The 22,625-nt window shown below is 45.3% G+C and overlaps 1 protein-coding gene across 1 annotated transcript in view; it reads right to left on the bottom strand.

Moving 5' to 3' along the window:
- Positions 1-22,625, bottom strand: part of lrp1ba (low density lipoprotein receptor-related protein 1Ba) — a 342,612-nt gene that overhangs the window by 158,416 nt on the left and 161,571 nt on the right. Inside the window, exons 12-20 of the mRNA XM_029256802.1 lie at positions 20,368-20,587; positions 19,590-19,779; positions 15,983-16,105; positions 15,016-15,141; positions 14,196-14,321; positions 12,655-12,771; positions 4,374-4,454; positions 3,496-3,660; positions 1,498-1,680 (exon numbers count right to left, since the gene is read on the bottom strand). Coding sequence (XP_029112635.1) covers positions 1,498-1,680; positions 3,496-3,660; positions 4,374-4,454; positions 12,655-12,771; positions 14,196-14,321; positions 15,016-15,141; positions 15,983-16,105; positions 19,590-19,779; positions 20,368-20,587 — 1,331 coding nt within the window. The remainder of the gene's footprint in view (positions 1-1,497; positions 1,681-3,495; positions 3,661-4,373; positions 4,455-12,654; positions 12,772-14,195; positions 14,322-15,015; positions 15,142-15,982; positions 16,106-19,589; positions 19,780-20,367; positions 20,588-22,625) is intronic.

The raw sequence follows: 22,625 nt of genomic DNA, 5'->3' as shown, positions 1-22,625 counted from the left end.
CAGCTGGAGGCCGTTTTACTGGCGGCACCTGTGCTCAGCTCACAGAGCTCATCCGAAACTCCTTACCTGGCTGGAATCAGAGCCCATGGTCTATGAGTCTGGACACGTGTCGAAAGACGTTACCGCTAAAGTGACGGAACCATATATTATAAGGGCCCGATTCATGAACCAATGACATATAACGTCTGCGGTGATTTCAAGTTCTGAGCCTTAAACAAGCTACCAGTCTGCAATGTCATTCTGAGGAACAAAGTATTTATATTATACATATTTAACAAATGTAAATTTTAAAATACAAATTACCAGATTTTTTTTACTAAAAGCCTCATTACTGCAATGCGCCTGGATTTAAAATATCTGTGATGAAATGCACCTGGTATTTAACTGTTTTCGTGTTAAGTGAAAATGCATCAATATTATTAAACCACCACTTTTTTTAAAAAATATTTATCTTTTTTATATTATTGTTCAAGATATGACAATACGGCGTCTGGATTGTAATTTCATCGTTTTCTCTGTAACCCCAACAGCACCACAGGGTCTCATCACTGAAAGAGGATCTTGTTGAGAATCTTGAAGTTAAAATAAGATGATGAATCACTTAAAAAGACATTAAGGGTCTAAGATGATGTTTGCAGAATTTTTGCTAAATCATCATAATTGTCTATGAAAAGCAAGGATTCTCCATTACTGAAACAGACTAACTGCTCCGGGTCCAGACCATGGTGACACCTCACTTGGACTACTGCTACTCTCTCCTGTCTGGTCTTCTGGCCTCGGCTATCAGACCTAACCAGCTGATACAGAACGCTGCTGTACAAGTTGTGTTTGACATCCCCCCGCCTTGTTCCCATGTGTCCGCCCTACTCGTCTCTCTGCGTTGGCTTCCTATAGATGTCTGGATCAAATTGTAGGCTCTGCTTACCTACAAAACCATAAGTGGATCTGCTCCCAAATATCTAGAGGACCCGATCATCTGCTCCACCCCAACCAGACTACTACACTCACCTACCTCTTCCCGCTTGGTGGTCCCACGCACAAAAGGTCCGAAAACAAAAGCACGAAGGTCTTCAGTTCTGGCTCCAGTGTGGTGGAATTCCCCCCCCCCACAGAACTGCTGACTCTCTATCTCTGTTCAAGAAGGGTCTCAAACCAAACCTCTTTCATCACTTCTCCCCAATCTTACAAGTGCTCAAAAAACATGTAAATGTTTATGTTTAAAGAATAATTTGTCGAATAATGGCTAAAGCTTTGTGCAGCTACTCGTGCGATGTACACTGGTTTATACCATGGTATGTGACAAATTAACTGTACTCTAGAGTCACGTGTCTGCATCCAATTTTCTCCTTCTTTTGATATAATGAAGTCTTGTTTTGTTCTCTCAGATAAATGTCACTTTGCCGAAGAGTGTCCGAAAAATCAGTAAATTTAAATTTAATTGTAATTCTCTTTGGGATGCAAGGGACTGACCCACAGATGTGACCCTGGATGACCTACCGGTGACTCTGCACGTGAACTTAGCCGCGGGGTCGCAAACCCTGCGCGTGCCCTCGCAGTTGCCCTCGTCGCCGCCGTCCTCGCAGTCCTTGTCGCCGTCGCACAGCCAGCGCTCGGGGATGCAGGTGCCGTCGGCGTGGCACAGGAACTCGTCGGCGCTGCAGTCGGCGGCGGGCAGCAGGCCTGGGGGAGGGCGGACGCACGCGGCATTGGTCCGGCGGGTCGTGTCCGAGTTCAGCGGGGCACAGGTGGTGGTGCGGTGCGGTGCGGTGCGATGTGGTGCGGTGCGGCGCTCCACTGTGACCGGCGAGTCGCGCCGCCGGCTCTGCCTGACATTCCAATTTTTGCACGGCGTCATTAAAGACACGCCTGAACGAGCAGCCCTTCATGGGCGGGAAGAGGGCACCGGCCAGTGGCACCGGGCTTCCCTTTGACCCCCAGGGAGCAATTCCAATTCCCTGTGTCGCTGAGTCCTAACAACCAAACAGACAGCGCGGGATCCACCTTTTATTGTAAGAGGCGTGAGAAATAAGCAGCCTGACTAATGCCACCACGGCCCTCGAAGGTGACGACTGCGAAGTTTTACCTCGTTCCTAAACACGGATAACACTGCTACTGTTTTCAAACCTCCAAATCCAAATAAATTCAATAAACATCAGACGAATGACATAAAAATGATATATCTATGTAGCCGACACTCTTCACCAAAGAAGCTTATGGTGTTGAGCTACTTACTGTCATGTACCCATTTATGCAGCACAGTAATTTTACTGTATCAATTCAGGGTAAGTTCTACGATCAAGGATACTACAGCGGAGGTGGGATCCAAACCTGGCTATGTCGAGCAAGAGGCAACAGCCCTAACCGGTGCGCCACCTGCTGCCCAAAAAGAAGAACGATTAGCAGGATTAATACTGTGTTCCCATGTGAGTCGTCCCTCCTTGGTTCGGCCCAGAGAGCAAACATTTCCTGAGCGTTTACTCAGGATGAAATACTGTGAGATGTCCTGCCGCCCCCCTCCTCCCCCTCTCCCCCGTGTCCCTCTTTCTCCCTCTTTCGGTCTATTCTGGGCCTGTACGATGCGGGCCGCTCGGGGACCCTCCGCGGAGGAGGACCGGACCCCAGAGAGCGCTGGAAAAAGGCCTGATGAATGGCCTGCTCATCTTACTGACACGTCGCCGAGCCGGGACCATTGCCGGGAGCGTCTCGGACGAACCAGAACCTCCTGTCCAGAACCCGGAACCGAGATCGAACCAATTAGCTCAGGTGGAAGCGAAGATGGGGAAGCGAAGGATGGCTGCCTTGTAGGGTGGACATGAACAAGCCTTCAGTGTCACTATTTTACACTTGAATAAATGTGGTTCATTCATATTAATTTCCTGTCCGTTTAAATTACATTGGTCGTCCGCTCATGACTGGACCTTAGGTGACCAGATACTGGAATGACCAGACTGGAATCCAACGTATTTTAAAATGTATTTTACAGACTTTATCAGAATTATTTTAAAAATATGAAGCACGATAAATAAATTATAAAATACAAAAAAATATGTTAAATACAAAGTATGTGAAAACTGAAGCAAAAATTGGACAACAACCATCAAACTGGAGCACAAATTCTTGGAGAAGTCATTTATTTCAATATTTGAAGTTATTTAGTTAAACTTTTAATAATAACAAAAATAAAAAATATGAAACGTAATATTTGTAAGGCAAAATGAAACTGAACTTGTTGGGGACAAAGTACTTAATTTAAATATTTTAAATGATTTCCAAGCTTGATACCCAGGAATGAGCAGCCAGTTGCACGACCAGACCACGCCTCCTAGTCCAGTCATGTGCGGATTTATATTAATTTACATTGCGTATTAAAATGTATAAATATTAATATAAGGTCAGTGAAGGGCCTGGTTCTCCACCGCAGTGATTCCTGTTGACGTGTGAGAATCTCACAATGTTGTGCAGAGCTGCCCGTGACCCCCCACCCCCCGTACTCACCTGCCCCGGAGCAGGTGGCGTTCTCGTCGCTGGAGTCACCGCAGTCGTTGTCGCCGTCGCAGACCCAGTGCTCGGGGATGCAGCGTCCGCTGGCGCACTGGAACTGTGCCGAGGAGCAGGAGCTCACGCAGCCGGCCTCGTCGCTGCCGTCGCCGCAGTCGTCATCTGCAGGAGCCGCGTGGTTGCCAGTTTGAATCCCACTTAGCGCTCACCTTGTGTCCTTGAGCCAAACCTCAGCCGTCCCGGTCAAACTTAGTTCCCCAAAATGGGTTTATTCTCACAGGATGGAATGAACTCACTTTTAACAAAATATTTCACTGCATCCTCATTATTACTTACTTACTTCTGCACCTATTATGTGTTCTTATGTAATTCATCATGTTTTCCTACTGTATCCGTGTGATTCTTTCATTTCGCCTGCTGCACGTATCCTTCCCAACCGCGCTGTAGAAAGTTCTAGAGCGAAAGTGCGTCTATTGCTAATCAAATCCCACGAGCAGCAATGGGGGCTAAAAGAATTTGTTTTATGTTCAAGTGGATCAGCACGTTTCGTGATGTGTACAGGCGCAACGGAGACCGCAGCCGTACTGTGTGTGTCAATGATGCTGGACACCTGGTGACATTGTGCAGAAACACTAATAGAACACTTTTAAGCTTTTTGCTGCACTTCATCACTGAGAGCAAAGAGCTGTATAAAGAAGATCAGGTCCAACATATACGTATTTACACTTGGACACTGTTCCAAAAAAGTATACATTATATATGTATATGTTACGTGGAATATTCATTGAAAGAATGGAGCTCCTGCTGCTGTATGTCCATCGACACTGACACACGTACAGGTGTACAGGTACAGTGTCTATGGGGAGCCCAGTCACCTGAATCGCAGTGCCATTTGATGCTGATGCACCTTCCGTTGGAACAGCTGAACTGGCTGAGGGGTTCGCAGGTGGGGAAAGCTAAGAAGGAAGGAAAGCAAAAAAAAAACTGAATTTTCATGACATGGAAAATGTAGACTTGGAAACTCAACTTTCCCACACTTTTTGCTCGTTTTCAACTCAATAAACTCGTTTTCTCCTTTATTATGAAAAGTCTCGGGTTGAGAAGCAGGAAAGGAGCTGCGGGGAGTTATTGTTACGGCGGAGATCAGCACCGCCAGGTCCCCCGCTGTTTATCCGCGGGATCCAGATGTACGAAGGGCATCGAAAGCACTTGGCTTTTAAACTCAACTTGTCATAATTTATTATTGTTTTATTTATTCGCAAGCAGACTTCCACATGCGTGCCGCTTTATGTCCGCTGACCCAGTTACTTACCTGAAACTTTAGTCCAAAGGAAATTCTACACACTTTAACATGCATTCCTTCAAATGCTGCTGCAGAGTTAGACCCCCCAGTGCTGTACAATTCCTGGGCCACCCAACACCAAAGTAAAGTATTATTGCTATAATAATAATAATAATAATAATAATAATAATATAATTATTATTCTCACTTTTCTCAGAGATAACTTAATAAAAGGATTTATCAATAATCTATTTACACTGATTTACCACTTATACAATTAGGTAATTTTTACTGTATCAATTCAGGTTAAATTCCACAGCAGGTGGTTCAATTTAAACCCAGAATCGTTAGGTTTGAAGCACTTCTCCCCCAGCTATCCTGCTGTATAAGTGTTTGAACATGAGTAGAGGTGTGGAAGAAACGCAGATGACAGTGTCTTTACACTGATAAACATAACCATAGGAACAGTGTACAGGTTACAGCTGCTTTCTTTGGACCCAATGGACGTATGTTTGAATCTCATCTCAGGCTGTCGTACTCTTGAGTAAAGTCCTTACCATCAGTTTCTCTAGTAAAATTACCAAGCTGTATAAATGGGTGAATAATTGTATGTTGCTTTGGAGAAAAGTATCAGCTAAATGAATAAATGTAGAATAACAATATGCGGTAATTAACAAACTGTCCACTAGGGGCAGTGCAACACATCCTTATTATACATAAACAAACACATTTATTTATCAAACAATTGCTTTTGAACTTTTGAACACAACAGATCACTGATTACATTTGCTGCTCCAGTGACATAATTAACAGCTACAGTTGAGTACAAGTGAAGTGGAATGACAAAGTTATATTATTAATATGTTTCCATTTAAATATGCAGGTAAATTAGCTGCAGGAGCATGATGACCTAATATTGGTCTGTCCATGGTGCCTCCAATTGTTACATAAGCTTAGATTGCGCATCACTAATTGCCTAAAGTACGCTTGATGTTTTATATTAAGGAAATAATCAGTGAATTAATGTAATGTAAGTAAAATAATAAATATAATGTAAATGTAATGAACAATGTCAGGGTAATGGCAATAATGTATCTGTTAAGAGACCTTAAAGCACTGTTTCAATATTTGTTTTAAGTAATAAAACATTTTCTATCAGCATAAGTCACAATTCATTCGCTGATTGCTTTGTTATTTATAGTTTTCCTATTTATTCTGTTGGCAAACACTTTCATGTGAATGAACAAAGTCGGTATCCCTATTCAATAAAACAAACAAACAAATAGATAAATAAAAGTCAGCTCTCTTATTTCTGCAATAATAATAATAATAATAATAATAATAATAGGGGGGCGGGGTGGCATTGACCAGGTCCTGCTCTCCGACGGGTCTGGGGTTCGAGTCCTGCGTGGGATGCCTTGCGATGGAGTGGCGTCCCATCCTGGGTGTGTCCCCTCCCCCTCAAGCTTTGCCCTGTGTTGCTGGGTTTGGCTCCAGTTCACCATGACCCTGTTTGGGACAAGCGGCTTCAGACAGTGTGTGTGAGTGTGCGTGTGTGTGTGTGATAATAATAATAATAATAATTCTTATTATTAAAAAATTGAAAATAAGAATTCAGGCAAGGTTTCTCCCTCAACGGTACAATGGCAGGACACTTTTCTCAGACTAAGCTGTCCCAGCTAACTGTTGATCAGAGGCCCGGTGCTGGAACCTCGAGGCTCCCTGCTGCCCCACTTTTACTGGGGGACATTTGGAGCGGAGAGCGAGCGCTGGAGTGGCCTCTTGGCTCGTGCCCAGACTGTCTAGGTCCATTAAAATCTGGGTCTTGTAAGGAAGCCGTATCGACAGTTGTGACGCTGTCTGGAAGCCCGTCCCCTCCAGTTTGCGTGAATATGTGGAACAATGACCTTCCACAGGACTTTTAATCAACGATAGCGATGGCATAACTGGAACGCACATGCTTGCTCCTCATGGGGTGTCTGGGGTGGGGCGCAGGCGCCGTGATCGACACTGACGTTGCTTACAGGGAACAACAATGAGACCACCAGGGAAACAGAGCACCACTGCAATTAAGCGACATCTGTTAGTTAATTCTTACACGGCGGCCATAATACGTGACTCGATCCGTGTCGCCCTCTGTCAGCGATGGCTTTTTAACGTGAATTACAGTGCGAGCAGATGCCGACGGCACCCACGCCTCACTGATGCAAACGACATTCTGTCCCCATCATCATGTTCGGTACTCAGTTTTTACCGTGTTTACTGTATTCACGTTACATGTCCCCTTGACCGACCAACCGTTTGGCGAAGGCAGCGCTCGATGTGTGATGTTTCTCGAACGCTTCTCCGCTCCATCTGTTCCCAGACTCCAGGCCACCCTGACAGCTGGGAAGTCACGCTTATTGGAAATTAATAGTTAGATACATAAATATTGGCGTTTTGTCATGTCGGATGACAGGGGTTGCTGAGGTTTTCTCTCGACCCTTCACACAGGTGTCTGTATCGGCGTAGAAGCCCCATGGTGCCGGTGTGGACCTCGGCCGAGCACCGCGCTCCAGCAGAACCGCCTCTGTTATTGTTTTTTTTATTATTATTATGACTTAGGGAAACCAGATATAAGTTTAATTATAGGTTTCAGTGTCGCCGCGCGTGCGTGCGTGTGTGTACGAGCCGGTGCGGCCCACAGGATGCCGAGGGGCGGGTGGTGATAACACACACACAGGTTGCCATTTCTCATCAGTGGGAGGCAGATGAAGCATCATATTCAAGGTTTCCGCTGTTTTTGTCGGCACTCAGGCTAAACTTTTGTGGAGCAAAAGGTGCATCGTGACACCCCACCGGCTCGTCTCAAGTCACTGCTCACCCTGTACACTGTGTACAATATAAATAACACATATGGAGGGTATGTTTAGGGTACGCTGTTGTTTTTTATTATTATCATTATTATTATTATTGTGCGGTGGCGCAGTGGGTTGGACCAGGTCTTTCTCTCCGGTGGGTCTTGGGTTCAAGTCTCACTTGGGGTGCCTTGCGGCAGACTGGCGTCCCGTCCTGGGTGTATCCCCTCCCCCTCCAGCCTTACGCTCTGTGTTGCCGGGTTAGGCTCCGGCTCCGGCTCCCCGCGACCCCGTATGGGACAAGCGGTTCAGAAATGTTATTATTATTATTTTTGTTATTATTATTATTATTATTCAGATGCACCAATTTGAGTCAGGACATTTCATTTTTACAACAAGTTTCATTTCTTCCCCTACCTTGACTTATGAAGAATTTCTTCATTTATTTGTTCATTTATTCCAACTTGGATTTCACACTCCTCCCGAGAGCTGACGGGCAGCAGACGTTGACCTTTAAATTGATTCATTTAGGAGACTCTTTTCTCTAACGTGATGCACGGTGACATTATGTAGCGTTTACCCGCACTTTCCCTCAGAGGGACTTACTGTACTAAACTTCCTACAGTCACATGGCCCATACTGGCCCACAGTGTGTGTGAATGTGTGTTACACTGCTGTACTATACGAATATGTGAGGGATTGTAAGAATGTCACTACGGTGTATCTAACAGTTTCACCTGATACACACATGTCTGAGCTGCGGCAAGAAATCCACGTGAACGGGGTGAAATGTGCAAATTCGCAAATTCAGGTCTGAACCCACAACCCAAGAGCGGTTAGACACGCTGTCAACTTGTTTGGTGACCGTAAATTCATTTGCATTGTTTTCATTGATTTCTTTTGTTTCCATTATTCCATTTTTAATAAAAAAAAAAAAAAAATAAAGAAATAAAATAAAATAAAAAAATAAATCAACGAATTCATCGATTGTTCAGTCAATCAATCAATGGATTAATTAATTAATTGACTTTGTGTTGACCTATCATACGTTCCCGTGTTCTGTTTGTGAGCTATTAGAGTGCATAAGAACGATGGAAGAGGTGCTCGGGTGCAGAAACACAACCATACGGTATCACCGTGGACCCGTGGAAGGGAAACCGCATTGTTGTTTTGTGCCATAAAAACTAATCCAGTGACTCTAACCGCTGCGCCACCTACTGTTCCCTGTGCAGGAATGAGAATCACAACTGGCAGAGAGCAGGATGGAGCAGCCAGAGTAAAAGCTCACGCCTTTGCCAAGCAGACTTACGACTGTTGTTTCTCCATAAAAAGCACAGAAAAACCGAGAGAGCGATGTCTGCGGGTTTCGCCGGAGCCAAAGCACCGTATTCAGAGCAAGGGCGAGCGCAAGCAAGGTACTTAACACATATGGCTTTGGAATAAAGCAGGCGCTCCGCTGCATTACCTGCGTTTCCTGGAAAAGCGGGAACGACAGGGCCAAGTTATTTAAGACGCCAAAGCACGGCTGCAAAGCTCCGTCGGAGCGCGCCGCCTCGGCTTTCTGGAAAGCGGAGCGTCGTAAAGCCGACCTTGTTAAGATGCAAGGCTGCGCAGTAAAGCCCCCGCTATGACACGGTACCACGGCTTTTAGAAACACGGAACGCGCGCACGCCAAGCTGCACGACACACACATGGGAACACGCGCGGTCGTAAACGCGCGAGCCAACGGAGCGCGTGACGCTGCAGGGCCTAAAAGCTGCTTTGTGCTTTCACAACTCCTGTCAAAGCAGAAATCCATCCGAAAAAGGGAGCAATTTAATAGCGGTTCCATTAACACTTGTTTCGTGCGTTGCGGGCCAGTGCTTGTTTGGCAAAACAAATAGCAGAATGGCTCCGCAAACACAGAAGCGGTCACCCGTTCACACAAGTTCACCTGCAGACGTGAAAAGCGAAACGGGGCAAAGTGTGTTATTGTTTCCCCCACAAATAGCTGCGTCTCCACTGCAGGGTCCCAGAGGTCCAGAGTCTATCCTGGTTACGCACCCGGATGGGATCCCATTCCATCACTGGGAAATCTCTCACACCAACACACACTGCACAGACTTCGGTCACCAGCCCAGCTGAAACACATGTCTTTGAACTGTGGGAGGAAACCAGAGCACAGGGCACAACATGCAAACTAAACACAGACTGAGCTGGATTGAAACCCTCAGTGCAGGATCTTTGTCTCAACAGCACTACCTGCTGTGCCACCATGCTACTGTAAGCTTTACAGTTTTCTGTAAAACCCCCTTTTGCCCATCACCTCCCCATGAGGTATTTGAGGGCCCACACAATATTTATTTCTTCATACTCAGCAATCCTGTTTTCTAGAAGGGGGGGAAAAAAAAAAAATGCATCACAGACTTGTAGTTTCATAGCTCTTTGTAAACACCAACAAATTCCAGAGAATCATTCGTTCCCATTTTATTACTACTGTCTTTATGCTTTGGACCCTTTTCTCTAAAATGCCTTTCAACGATGGGTTTGTACACTAACCTACTCGCACAGATTCATCCATTTATACAGCTGGGTGATTTTTACTGCATTGATCAGAGTAAGTGCTTTGACCAACTGTGCTGCAGCAGGGGGGTGGGATTCAATCTCGCATCCTTCTGATTGTAACGCGACACATCATTTAAGCAGCCCGGGTGAAACTGGTGAATTGTTTGGCTGAACAATATATGAAAACAGTGCCGCTCACAGCGGGAAGTTTAATTTCTGAGTTATTTGCGAGATTAAATATTAAAATAAAAACATCTGTGACGCTCAGCACTGGCTCTGGTGCATATGGGAACATCACCTCACACCTGGAGAGCACTCGTTCTATAAAGGAATGGAACATCTTCTGGGACGGGATGGATGGATGGATGGATGGATGGATGGATGGATGAACTGCACTCTGTGCTCCTCCGCTGGACTCCAGATACCTTCCAAAAGTCACTTATGTCACTGCCCACAAAGGACACATTTGCATGTAGAGGAGAGCATAGCTCAGGTAGTGGGGACGAATGGGGTGCAGGGGGGCACTGTCTCTGGAACCCGAGGCCATCAAAACACTCTAAGAATGCAGCCTAAACCTTTAGCATCAAACTACCATCCTGATCAGTTTCTTCTTCTTCGTTCTTCTTATAATAATAATAATAATAATAATAATAATAATAATAAAAATTATTATTATTATTATGTTATTGCAATAACTGTTACTATTATTGTTATTATTCTTATACATTTATCTGATACCTTTCACCAAGAGACTTACAACATGAGGTTTGTCCTTATGAAGCTACTTGTACTGTTTTACCCATTTATACAGCAGGGCAATTTTTACCGCGTTGGTACCTTTAGCAGCGCTACTAGAGAAGGAGCAGAGATGCGAACCCGAGCTTTTCTAATTGCAGCGCTACGGCTATAACCCCCGCACCACCTGCAGCACATAAAATATAAATATGGAATCCCTGCGTGTCTGGAGCCGCGGTCAGCGGATGGGATCTTCCCTCCCCTTTGTCATGCGGTACCTGCCTCCAGCCGAGCTCTGCTCCACGACACACAGCTGACGCACATTCCCGCAAAAAAGTACAGCGCGGCTACCCCCGAGCTTCCAGAGCTTACCGGGGAAGCGCAAGATACTCTCAAAGCGACGCCGCCCTGCCCTCGGGCCCTGAAGGTCTGACGCCCGGGAACCTGGAACGCAAGCGATGTCCGAAGCGCCGACTTGACGGAGAGGAGGTACTGCGAGCTTTTAGAGCTCATTTGATGCGGTTATCAGATGTGCTGCTGAGATTCTATTTGGTCGCAGGGCTGTTGCTTATCATATCTCCTCTCCTTTCATCTGCGGCCGAAGGAAGCACGAGGTGATCATCTGTGGTTGCGGACCTTTCAAAACAGCCTCCTGGGCTGCAAGGAGCTTTAAATCCACAAACACCGACTCACAGAAAGCAGTAAATCAGGATCCATTTTAATGTTTTTTTTTTTTTACATAACCAGGACGGTTATATTTTTTAACCCTTGGGCTGTGTGTCAGACACCTTTCTATCGTCGGTGCGCCTGTCAAAAACTGGGCGGCCCATTATGATTATGTATTAAGAAATTATTAAACACTGCACGATCACCTAATGTTCTGTAACCTTCTAAACAACTTCATTCCTGGTCATTATCACAGGTTCTAAAGTTAATTTTTAAAACATTTTTGGAATTTATTGTTTATAGACTGGGGGTGCGGTGGCGCAGTGGGTTGGGCCACAGTCCTGCTGTCCGGTGGGTCTGGGGTTCGAGTCCCGCTTGGGGTGCCTTGCGGCGGACTGGCGTCCCGTCCTAGGTGTGTCCCCTCCCCCTCCGGCCTTACGCCCTGTGTTGCCGGGTAGGCTCCGGTTCCTCCGTGACCCCGTATGGGACAAGCGGTTCTGAAAATGTGTGTGTGTGTGTGTGTTTATAGACTTCATTTACCTCAAATGACACCATCCATTTCAGAGTAAACTAAGCACAAACGATGTATTGTGGATTTATATGGCACCATGTAAAACGAGAATCTTCACTAAATATTGGCTCACACCAGTGTGTGACAATCACTGCATGTTTTTCTCTGATCTTTAGTCTGTAGAAATATCTGTGTGTGTGTGTGTGTGTGTGTGTGTGTGTGTGTGTGTGTGTGTGTGTGTGTGTGAGAGAGAGAGAGAACTGTTTTTGGCATTTGATACTCTGTTCTTTTCTGTAGTCTCACCCATTAATTTCCTGTTTTGGTCCAGCTCTCACTGCACGCACTGCAGAATCTGAACAAAACATGTCAATTTCTGTAAAATTCACCGAAACTTGCGATCATTAATTTTATGCGTTTCGATGTCCGGGGTGGAGGATGTCATGAAGCCGTGCGGCAATTGGATGAAAGGATCGGTATTTATGAAGCTGTAAAGAGTGACATTCAGCACAACGCAAGCCGGGGGTGACGCAGTGTGTTGACGTGAAGAGGTGGGGAAGGTCCACGTGCTCCAGGGGACTCACTGCATGACGGCGTCTCGTCCGAGCTGTCCCCGCAGTCGTCGTCACGGTCACAGCGCCACGTATCCGGGATGCAGCGGCCGTTGTGGCAGGCAAACTGCCTGGGTTGACACGTCTGGGCTGGACACAGAACCGCCAAATGGCTGTCAGTCAAATGGTCACCATGGCAACACACACTGTTTATACTATCCTGTTTTACCTGACTGAGATGGCTTCCAAATGCTGCTTTAAAACAATGGACAAAACACTTTTATTTGCCCATCACTGGGCTGCGATTTGGACCAGCAATGTACATCTGGGTTGGATTTTGCCATGACCGATATCAAGCTTCCTTTGGCTTGATCTCCAGATAATGTAAGTTCCACTTTTATAACAAAGTGAAAACCAGAATGGTCTGAGGAGTGGGAGGCCGCAGTCGTTTGATATCCATGTCGAATTCCTTCCTGTCGGAGCAACCGCAGCTGTGCCCTGGACTTATGTTTCCCGTCAACCTCCTGAAACCTGATTAAGCATGAAGGGTTTAGAAGCACCGGCGCTTTCAGGGAGGACGGGGTCCTGCTCATAAATGGCTTGCCCCGAGGGGGGACGACGGTGGTCCACATCACTCTTATGCCAAGTCGCATCGATGCCAAGTCGCGGTCTCCGCGTCGGCATGCAAACCGAAAGAACAAAGCTCCTTCAGAACCAAAGTTCTGCTTTTAATAAGAGGCAGGATGAAAGCAGAAGGTCATTTGCTCTCACACCAGACCTGGGTTGTCCGTTTCACTCTGTTGGACACCATCGTCCTTCCCAGTGACCATCGGTCCTTCCCGAGAACTGCTGACAAGCATCCTGGGAAAAGGGGCGGTAGGGCGATGACACATCACTGAAGGGAAAAACAGAGACCTCAGTGGCCTCTGAAAACCACAGTAGAGCTGCTAATGCGATCAGCCCTGGCAGTGATGGTCCAATGGAGGCCATAAAGTGCTGGGCTCAAAGACCACGTTCCCATCGCTGCTGTTTCTCCCCTCGACATACATGCGGGACGGCCATAAGCACGAATTCGATTCCGACACATAACCCTACAGCCATAATCACAACCCTGCACCTTTACAAGCAGCAATAGCTCATACCGGAAAAAAGGGTAGACAAGAAACTGCAATGACCCAAATAACCCGAGTCAGTCCTTCCCGCAGGTGGGTAAAAATCACTTTTCCTTCAGGCGTATGCAGCATGACAGCTATAGGAAGGAGTCATATCCTGATGAGACAAAAACATCTGTAAAAATTGCGGAGAAACACTGTGTGACCCTCTAAACACCATCATGCAAGTGCTCTCCCATGACAAACCACAGGGGTGTGGCATCCATAGTGACCGCAGGGCGTGTGGAATATGCATGCTGATTCATATTTCCCAGATCCTCTTCATATTTCTGAGCAGCTCGCAGCTGATGAAATGCCGGTCAAGTGCGGCGCTCTCTCCGGCGGGGTGATGCAGTCACGTTCTTATTCTGCCTGGCTGTCACCGGAAGGCCAAGGCAAGATGACCGGTTTCAGTGACCGTACCTGCACAGGTGAGGTTGGACTCGTCCTCGTTGCCGCCACAGTCGTTGGTCCCGTCGCACAGCCACCGCTTAGGGATGCACCGGTTGTTCAGGCACTTGAAATGGTCCGTGGGGCAGCTGCGGTTCTCTGGTGAGCAGAGGATCAGCACTCATATTTAATGGATTTTATTACTTCATTGTAGAAGACCTCACAATGAGAGGTCATTTTTCCATTTGCACTTTGAAATCTTATTCTGAATCTATTAAAAAAAAACTTGGAAACTTCAACTACAGACTTTTTATAATCTAAATGCTTTTATCCAAAAATACAAAGTTTAAAATTGTACTTAGCATGCATTTTTTTACATTTAATGTAATCACGAGTAGTCCAGTATTCAGGCTCCACGGAGAATTAAATTATCAGATGGTTTTGCAGATGGGTTTTATGTGGATCTGATGTAAAAGTGCTATCAGGGCTTCCAAAGGCAGATTGCAGATCCATTATCTTCATCTTCACCCGTTACGGATGCCGTTTCATTTATTTATTTATTTTTCCGTCACATGTGTGAACTCTAATAGCAATGAATGCCTGAGAGGATGTTATCCCTTCAAGTGAATCTGAATTACAAATCGTAATGAGCGACCTTATTAGGGAATAAACGAGAAAGAAAGTGGCTTCACCTGAAAAGGACTGAGTGCATTAGGATCACTGAAGATCACAGCAAACTCTACGCTAAGATTCAAGAAGGTTTGAGGAAACCTGACTAATCAAAGTGTATTTCTGCAATCTGTGAATGGTACATTAAACCCATAGCATTCACTGGAGGTAAGGAAACACGCACGGCACATGACTGCATCCTCGTCGCTACCGTCCAGGCAGTCATCGTCCCCGTCACACCTCCAAGCCGCCTGAACGCACCGCTGGTTGCGGCACTGGAACTCATCAGGGTGGCAGCGGTGAGGTTCCCCTGCTGTAGACGATTCTTTGGTAGTGGGAAGAGGGAACGTAAAGGCTGATAAACCATTAAAGGTCTAAGAAGGCTAGAAGCTGCTAAAACTGATCTGAATACCCCTCACAATGCACTGGGGAAGAGGAACGATGTTGGCCGAATCTCCCATCACAACTGCACAGTACCAGTCAAAAGTCTGACTACAGCCATTGGAAACAAACTTTTCATTACTCACAATGTTTTAAATCCAGGTCATTAGTTTAAGTTGTCTGTCATTGACTTCTTTGACACATAGTTCTTGCACAACTTTGACATACGTTTCAGTTCAGTTTCTAGCTGAAGAATAAAGGGCTGCCCAGTTAATTGAAATGCTGATGGAATGGCATGTCTTTGAAATATTGCCATACACTTGTTAAAGATCACCAACTGTACGAGCAGAGAAGCAGCCCCAGAACATGACACTGCCACCACCAGGAGGGACAGCAGGAAGCATGCAGGCACAACTCATGTGCTTACCCTCTCTGTGTATTATCCAATATTTCAAATTTTGACACATCTGCCTATAAAACCACACCTGAAATGTCTAGTTTGAGTTTATTTTTAGCCTAAACAAGTCTGATTTTAAGCAGCTGTACCCAGACTTTACTGGTACTGCATAATTGATTAAAGGAATTGAGGAAAACCGGCTTGCTTATAACCACCGCAGCTATATTCAGCCTGAACCCGTCTGGGCTCATTTTATGAAAACACAACCCTTATCCCTTTACCATTCACCATTGCAAACAAAACCTGACCCACGCTTTAACAATCTAAATGCCTGCTCACGTTGGTTTCTGTAAGAGCAACACCTGAGATGTACCTGTGCAGGTCACGTTGTTCTTCTCAAGCTGCTGGCCATCAGCACACGCACACACGCGTCCCCTGGGTGTGGCCAGACAGAGGGTGCCGCAGCCTCCGTAGTTCACACGGCACGCGTTGTCTCCTGTGGAGCAAACACAGGTAGAATGAATCCACAACTGAGCGCTGCCTCTCATTTTCTCATCATGGGGGCATTTCAAAGGCGGAAAGGATGAAAAATTAACAGGCGTAACCCCCAGGCCTTCACATATACAGCATGTGTTCTATAGTTAAACAAAGCCAAGCTTTCGGCCTATAAATCACAGCAAAATGCATGCATTAAAGGTGAAATACGGGAAAGGTTGTTTCGAAGCTGCATTTTGTTTTCCGTGAAAAATGGTTTCCCTTGTTTTCAGCACACGAGCCATGGTGAATCCTGGTGAAGGATCTCTCCCTTGTTAACCTGGAGACAGAGGACGACAACTCACGCTCAGCCCATAAAGCAGAGCTGAAAAAGCGGCTGCACCTTTTTCGAACTGGAAACTGTCTTAATTTTTTCCTATAACTGGCAATAACACATGAATTTCTGTGACATCTGCTCATATCCCGACTCTAAGTTACGGAAAGACAGTGCTTTGCACAGCTTTTACGTGTTTTTAACGAGTTCTTTCGTGGTTACGCTGCTACATGACTGCACAAGGGCAATCTGTGAGAATTTTGCTGTTACTTTTATCATTGCACTTTCTTGTCATTATGTTCACACTGGCTCTTTTTGTCTTTTTTGTTAGAAAATATCGAGTTAGGATCGGTCAGAGATACAAACTTTTCCCAGTTGATTTGTAACTGCATTTTTTTCACGTCTATTTTTAAAAAATCTCTGTAGTGGAACACAAACAGAGTTCACCCTCCCAGTCAACAGATGGCAGTAAAGAGTACCTTAATTCAACTCACTTCCTCAGTGTTCTTGAGTGCTGGTGATCAATAACAAGATTTCTATAAGATGAATTGATCAACAATCTGCACTGAATAGGAGTTTGACGGGACATTTTAACTTTAATGGAGCACTTGTTTTAAACGTATAAAAACACAACTGCACAGAGTATGTTTTATATATTATAGCTATCACTGAGGGATGTCTGTTTTGTTCAACTTTTATTAGCTCTGACTTAGTGGTAACAGTGACTTTGGAGTCATAAACAAAATGAGTTACTAACAGATTCTGGTCCCAGCTGTGTTTGTAATTTGAGGAGCCAGTGTCCATATGAAGAAATGCAACAGAAACACAGCGGTATTGGAAAGGAAAAAGAACTTAATCATTTCAGCTCGGCTTTTTGTTCACGTTAAAACTGCAAACAATGGATCTGGAAAAACATAAAAAGGACCTTGGGGTCTGACGTGGCATGCTGGAAAGTGACCGAACAAACTGAACAAACAGCTTGTGCCGACGACTCAAAGATGACAAAGGTAACAGGTGAATAGAAAAAAAAAAAAAAATGTTGTTTTTGTGTCCCTCCAAAAGCTGCATCGCGCAGAAATGGCGGGAACTGAAAAAAGGACTTGCGCTGCAGCCGCCTCCCTGGTCCCTCAGCTGGGGGTCCGCCGAGACCGTTGCTCAAGCGAGTCAACAACTGTAATCACGGCCGGCCCGGCCCCGCGCGGCCTGGGACTAGCGGAATGCAGATGCGCTTTTACGACCCTTTTGGGATTACAGACTGCACCCCCCCCACCCCCGCCCACCCGGCGAGTTCGCGACCATTGTCTCTAGCTGCGCTATTTTCATACGCAAGCAGGAATCGCATTCTAATGATGAACCAATTAGGCCCAGAGGCCCAGCTATCACAGGGGCGCAGAGCATCGAGTCCCACCGCGCTGCCTTGCAGCATCCGCTCCACAATGGCAATGGATTATTCACTCGGGGTGTTAAGTTTTTCTTTCGAAGTCCTTCAGTGCGCAAGATGCCGCTGAAATCATGAAACCGGCCGTCATGATTCAATATTTTCGGACAGGCACTTGTTGGCAGACGTCAGGACTGTGAAAGGCTGTTTCATTGTTTGTTCCAAACACTGAGCGGAGACACACAACAGAGAATGCAAAATGACTCATTGGATCCCGACAGCTGCAAAGCATAAAAACTCAACGCTTATGTGTTATTACTATTATTAATTATTATGTAGCTGACAACTTTTTTCAAAGCAGCTTACATTCTTAGGTTTTCATTTATTTATTTATCACAATTATTTACCCATTTATGCAGCAGGGTACTTTTACTGTGTCATTTCAGGGTAAGCACCTTGATAAAGAGTAATACAGCGGGGGGGGCATTTGACCCAAGAACCTTTGATTACAAAGTCACAGGTCTAAACACTACACCTGCTTTTAATCAGTCTTACTATTATTGTTATTTTTTATTTTTTTTCTCTGATACAGCTTTTATTATGAGGTTTGTAGACTAAGATGCTTACAATGATTTATCCATTTATGCACATGGCAATATTTCCTGTATCAATTCTGGCTAAATAGCTTGATCAAGGGTACCGTAGCAGGAGGCAGGATTCAAACCCATGTCCATCAATTGCCAGGATAAGGCTTTAAGCACCACGCCACCTGCTGCCCAACAGACATGCTGGGTCTCATAGCCAAGAGCAGCGCATTGATACAGGTGGAACTTTAATTAGATTATGAAAATATGCAAATGGCCCAGTGCTCCTGCAGTAAGTCACAATGAGATACCCAAGCATGAAACACATTTTATCTGTTGATTGCCTTTAAACCCATTAGGCTCATCAGTGTATATATGAAAATCGATGCGTTACCCTGCTATTTTCAGCAGTGCGTCTAATCGGACGCCGTTAGCCCTGCAGGAACCACGCCGAGAGGAAAAGCTCAGGAGTAACTGATTTAAGCATCTTCATTTTAGTTCAATAACATGTAGCCTCTCCAAAAAAAAAAAAAAAAATCTAAAGAAAAAATCAGTTGTTCAACAACTTGTAATTTTGTTCTTGTAAGGTATTTACAGATTTAAAAGGATTTGGAAAATCTTCTGAAGCATAATTTCACCACGAATTCCGAGAATGAGAAACGAAGAGATGAAATTCTTTGAAAAATATTCCCATCTAGAGTTTTGTGCTGAGAGATGTACATGGAGAAAAATGGGAGCAAAATTATTTTGCCATAAAATAAGTGATGTTTTAAAAATTCATTTATAATAATTTTAATAATTTATCATTTTAATATCTTCTAATTGTATAATTTATATCCCTTTCCGTCACCGTGGACAAAGAGGTCAGCTAAATACGGAATGGTAATAATTACGATTATCGGGAGAAAAAAATTGCGTATTTGGCACATTACTCAGTTGCTCAGGACTGTAGATTTTTCTCTCGGTTTTTGCTCCTTTTTTAAATAAGCATGTAGTCATTTTCACTTGTTTTATATCTCCTTGGAGCCGCTCCCTGCCAGTCCAATTAGACCTTCTTTAGCTTAGACATGGAACGCGTGTCTGGCGCTGATTAGAGGAGCCGCACAGGTCTCTCTGCAGGCCGTCGCCGACCTGCCTGAAGAGACAAGAGAAAGCGAACAGGTGTGCCCCCTGGGGTGGGGGGGTAGAGGGTTCCAAGAGCCCATCCCACCTTGCTGCCTCTGAGCGTCGTACACCTGGAGGCCGAATAGAGGGGGCTTCTCGCTCCTCAGCAGCGTCACGTCCCCTGATGACAGGTCCAGCTGGAAGATGGAGGCGTTCATGTAATCGGTCCAGAAGACGTAGTTGCGATGAAGCGAGATCCCGTAAGGGTGGTTCAGTTCCTTGCCGTTATACACCACCTAAGAATTAGCAAAAATAATAGGAACCTCACATAGCGGCAACATCAATCATGAGAGTAGTGAGAATTATCCATCTATTCTCAAGAACCACTTGTCCAGCGCAGGGTCGTGGTGCTCCAGAGCCTATCCTGGAAGCATGGTGTGTGCAGCAGGGTACACTCTGGATGGTGCAACAGTACACCGCAGGACAGTCTCTCTCTCTCTCTCTCTCTCTCTCTCTCTCTCTCTCTCTCTCTCTCTCTCTCACACAGTGGGCAAATTAGCTTCACCAATTCAACTGGAACATGTTTTGGCCTGTGGGAGGAAACCAGAGTACCAGGAGGAAATCCATTTAAACACAGGGACAACATGCAACTCTACACGAACTGAGTCATATTCAAACCCACATCCACACCAACTGTGAGGCACCAGTGCTGCCTGCTAAAACACCATGTGACTCAACAAGGATCATTGGTTCAAAAATATTATTTTGTTACATTGTCATTCATGGAAGAAACTGGAGAGACTATAGAACTGGGAGGCAAACCCGTTACCGCTCCCATTAGGCACACAGAAACGTGAGCGTAAACACATATTTGAGCAGTTTACCGTTCTGCCCGTGCCGTTGAGATAGATCTTCTCGATGTGGTCATAGTAGGCGTCACACCAGAACATGGTGCTGGTCCTGTGGTCCAGAGCGAGGCCGTTGGGCCACAGCATGTTGGACGTGACGAATGTCTGTCGGTTGGATCCGTCCATCCAAGCCCTCTCGATCCTGCCGATGCTGTCGTTGACCTCGTCCTCCTCCCAGTCTGTCCAGTACATCCAGCTGAGATGTGTGGACACAGAAGACAGGTGTTCTGGTTACTCCGAGAGGTTCTCTGACGCCGGTGGGACTTTCTGAAGTCCATGTGGAGCTCAAACTAATTATTCGGCTAAAAGCCTTAGTGAGGTAATTAAGAGGTAAAAGGGGGGCAGGCGCTCCGAATCCCGAGGAGACCCCCGCCCCCTTCCCCGGGTCCATGCGTTTACTGTCTAATTGGACATGGTCAAAGAGGTTTAAAACAATGTGGGCGAGCCGAAGCCTCGGGGGGCCGTTCTCTTCAAGGCCGAATCTTCAGCGCTCGTCAGATCAAAGCTCATCCCAAAATCTAAATTTAGACTCCGCCTTAGACAGTTTTTATCAGTTATAATCACATTTGACTGCATTCTCAAGTTAAGAACTGTAAAAGGTCAGTTCTAATGGAAGGTGTGCAGCATGACCGAGACTGACCGCTCATTCCGAAATATTACATGCATCACGTGGAATGACGCTAAAGTTAAAATGCCTAAGTTAACATATAAGATGTATTACTTTTCAAATAGCTTGTTTCAATTTGCCAATGAACCAATCACTTGAGAAAAAAAAAAACAAAAAGATGTAGGTGCCATGAGGATGGAGCAGAGTTTATTACACTTTACCAAATTGTGATTTACTAAAAAATTTTTTGTTTCTAAAAGGTTTATGCAAGAACACCAAGGATTATTTAACAATTTGTGTTCTTTTTTTAAAACTTCTGGAAATGTATTAAAAGTAATATTGTGACGCATTGAACTATCCAGTCATCTCAGCCTGAGGTCACCCGAGGTCCAGTGATGCGCAGAAGAACCGTAATGTGTATTTTTACCCAATTTTACTGAGCACGACTGCATAACAGATTTGGTGTTCCGTGTTGGAGAAGGAGCCCCGCCGCAGGCTCATTACACAAACGGGAGCGACATCAGGGACTGGTGGAAATCAGGCTCTCTTTGTTTCGCCGCCGTCCCATTGACCGCATGAATAATGCAGGTAGCACGTGGGACGCTCTGACCGGCAGCCGCGGGCTGTTGGGACAACCTCCCCGTGAAAAGAAGAGGAGGGATACAGGCCGGTAAATCATGGAGCGTTAATTCCGCATGTTATCATGTTAGTGCAGGCAGGACGAGACAGACAGAAGCTGACAGGTAGGCTGGGGGGGGTTAAAGGGATGCTTATTTTGCCAAGGCGCCTTCCGGGCCGAGGCTTGGATCACAGTCATAGGAATGCACAGCATCTTTACCGTGACACGTGGCCAGAATTGAGCCGTCATGTTTTTTGTATTTAAATTGCATTCGTATGTATTTAAAGTTTTGTGTGTTTACATGTAATGTAGCTCAAAGTTGATAAAAATAGACTAAAGGTGTTATAAAGTACTTTTTATTGATCATAACTGCTAACCGGACTGGTGAAAAAATTGAGGGACATCTATACTGTCATTGTTTTATTGATAGAGAAGTAATGATAAAAGTGACTGTTGTTATGAACAGAATGAGTTATGAACAGACTTGTGGTTCCATTGGTGTTTGTATGGTCAGTCTAGTTAGGGGCTCCAGGATAGTATTATTCAGGCCCGGAGAGTGAGTGCGTCTTGCCTAGTCCTGTTTTCGAGGTCCCCATTGAGGGTCTTCGTGCACAATCAACCGATCCCCCCCACCCCACTATATCCTATTGTCTTTGGAAGGATGCTCGGCGGAGCAACTTTTATCACCTGGTCACGGCTGAACACACTCTGGGGAAAAGGCTGAGCAATTCTGGAGTTATGGAGAAAATGGTTAATCTCAAGTGCAGAGATTAAAACAAAATAACGAGAAACAGGGCACAGCTGACACTTACAGTGAGGTGTGTGTGTGTGTGTGTGTGTGTGTGTGTGTGTGTGTTTTCCCATGTATGGATCCTCAACGTACATGGGTAACAATAAAGATGTGGTCCTGTTTTCTCCAGTGTGTCTGGTGGCATCAATCTCTCATGCCCGAACACTGTAAAACGATATATTTCACAAACACACACACACAGACACACAAATGTGCAC

The sequence above is a fragment of the Scleropages formosus genome, chromosome 12 (assembly GCF_900964775.1).
Source record: "Scleropages formosus chromosome 12, fSclFor1.1, whole genome shotgun sequence".
Taxonomy (NCBI): domain Eukaryota; kingdom Metazoa; phylum Chordata; class Actinopteri; order Osteoglossiformes; family Osteoglossidae; genus Scleropages; species Scleropages formosus.
Note: the sequence above shows the minus strand (reverse complement) of the source record. Positions and strands in the feature narration are given on the sequence as shown.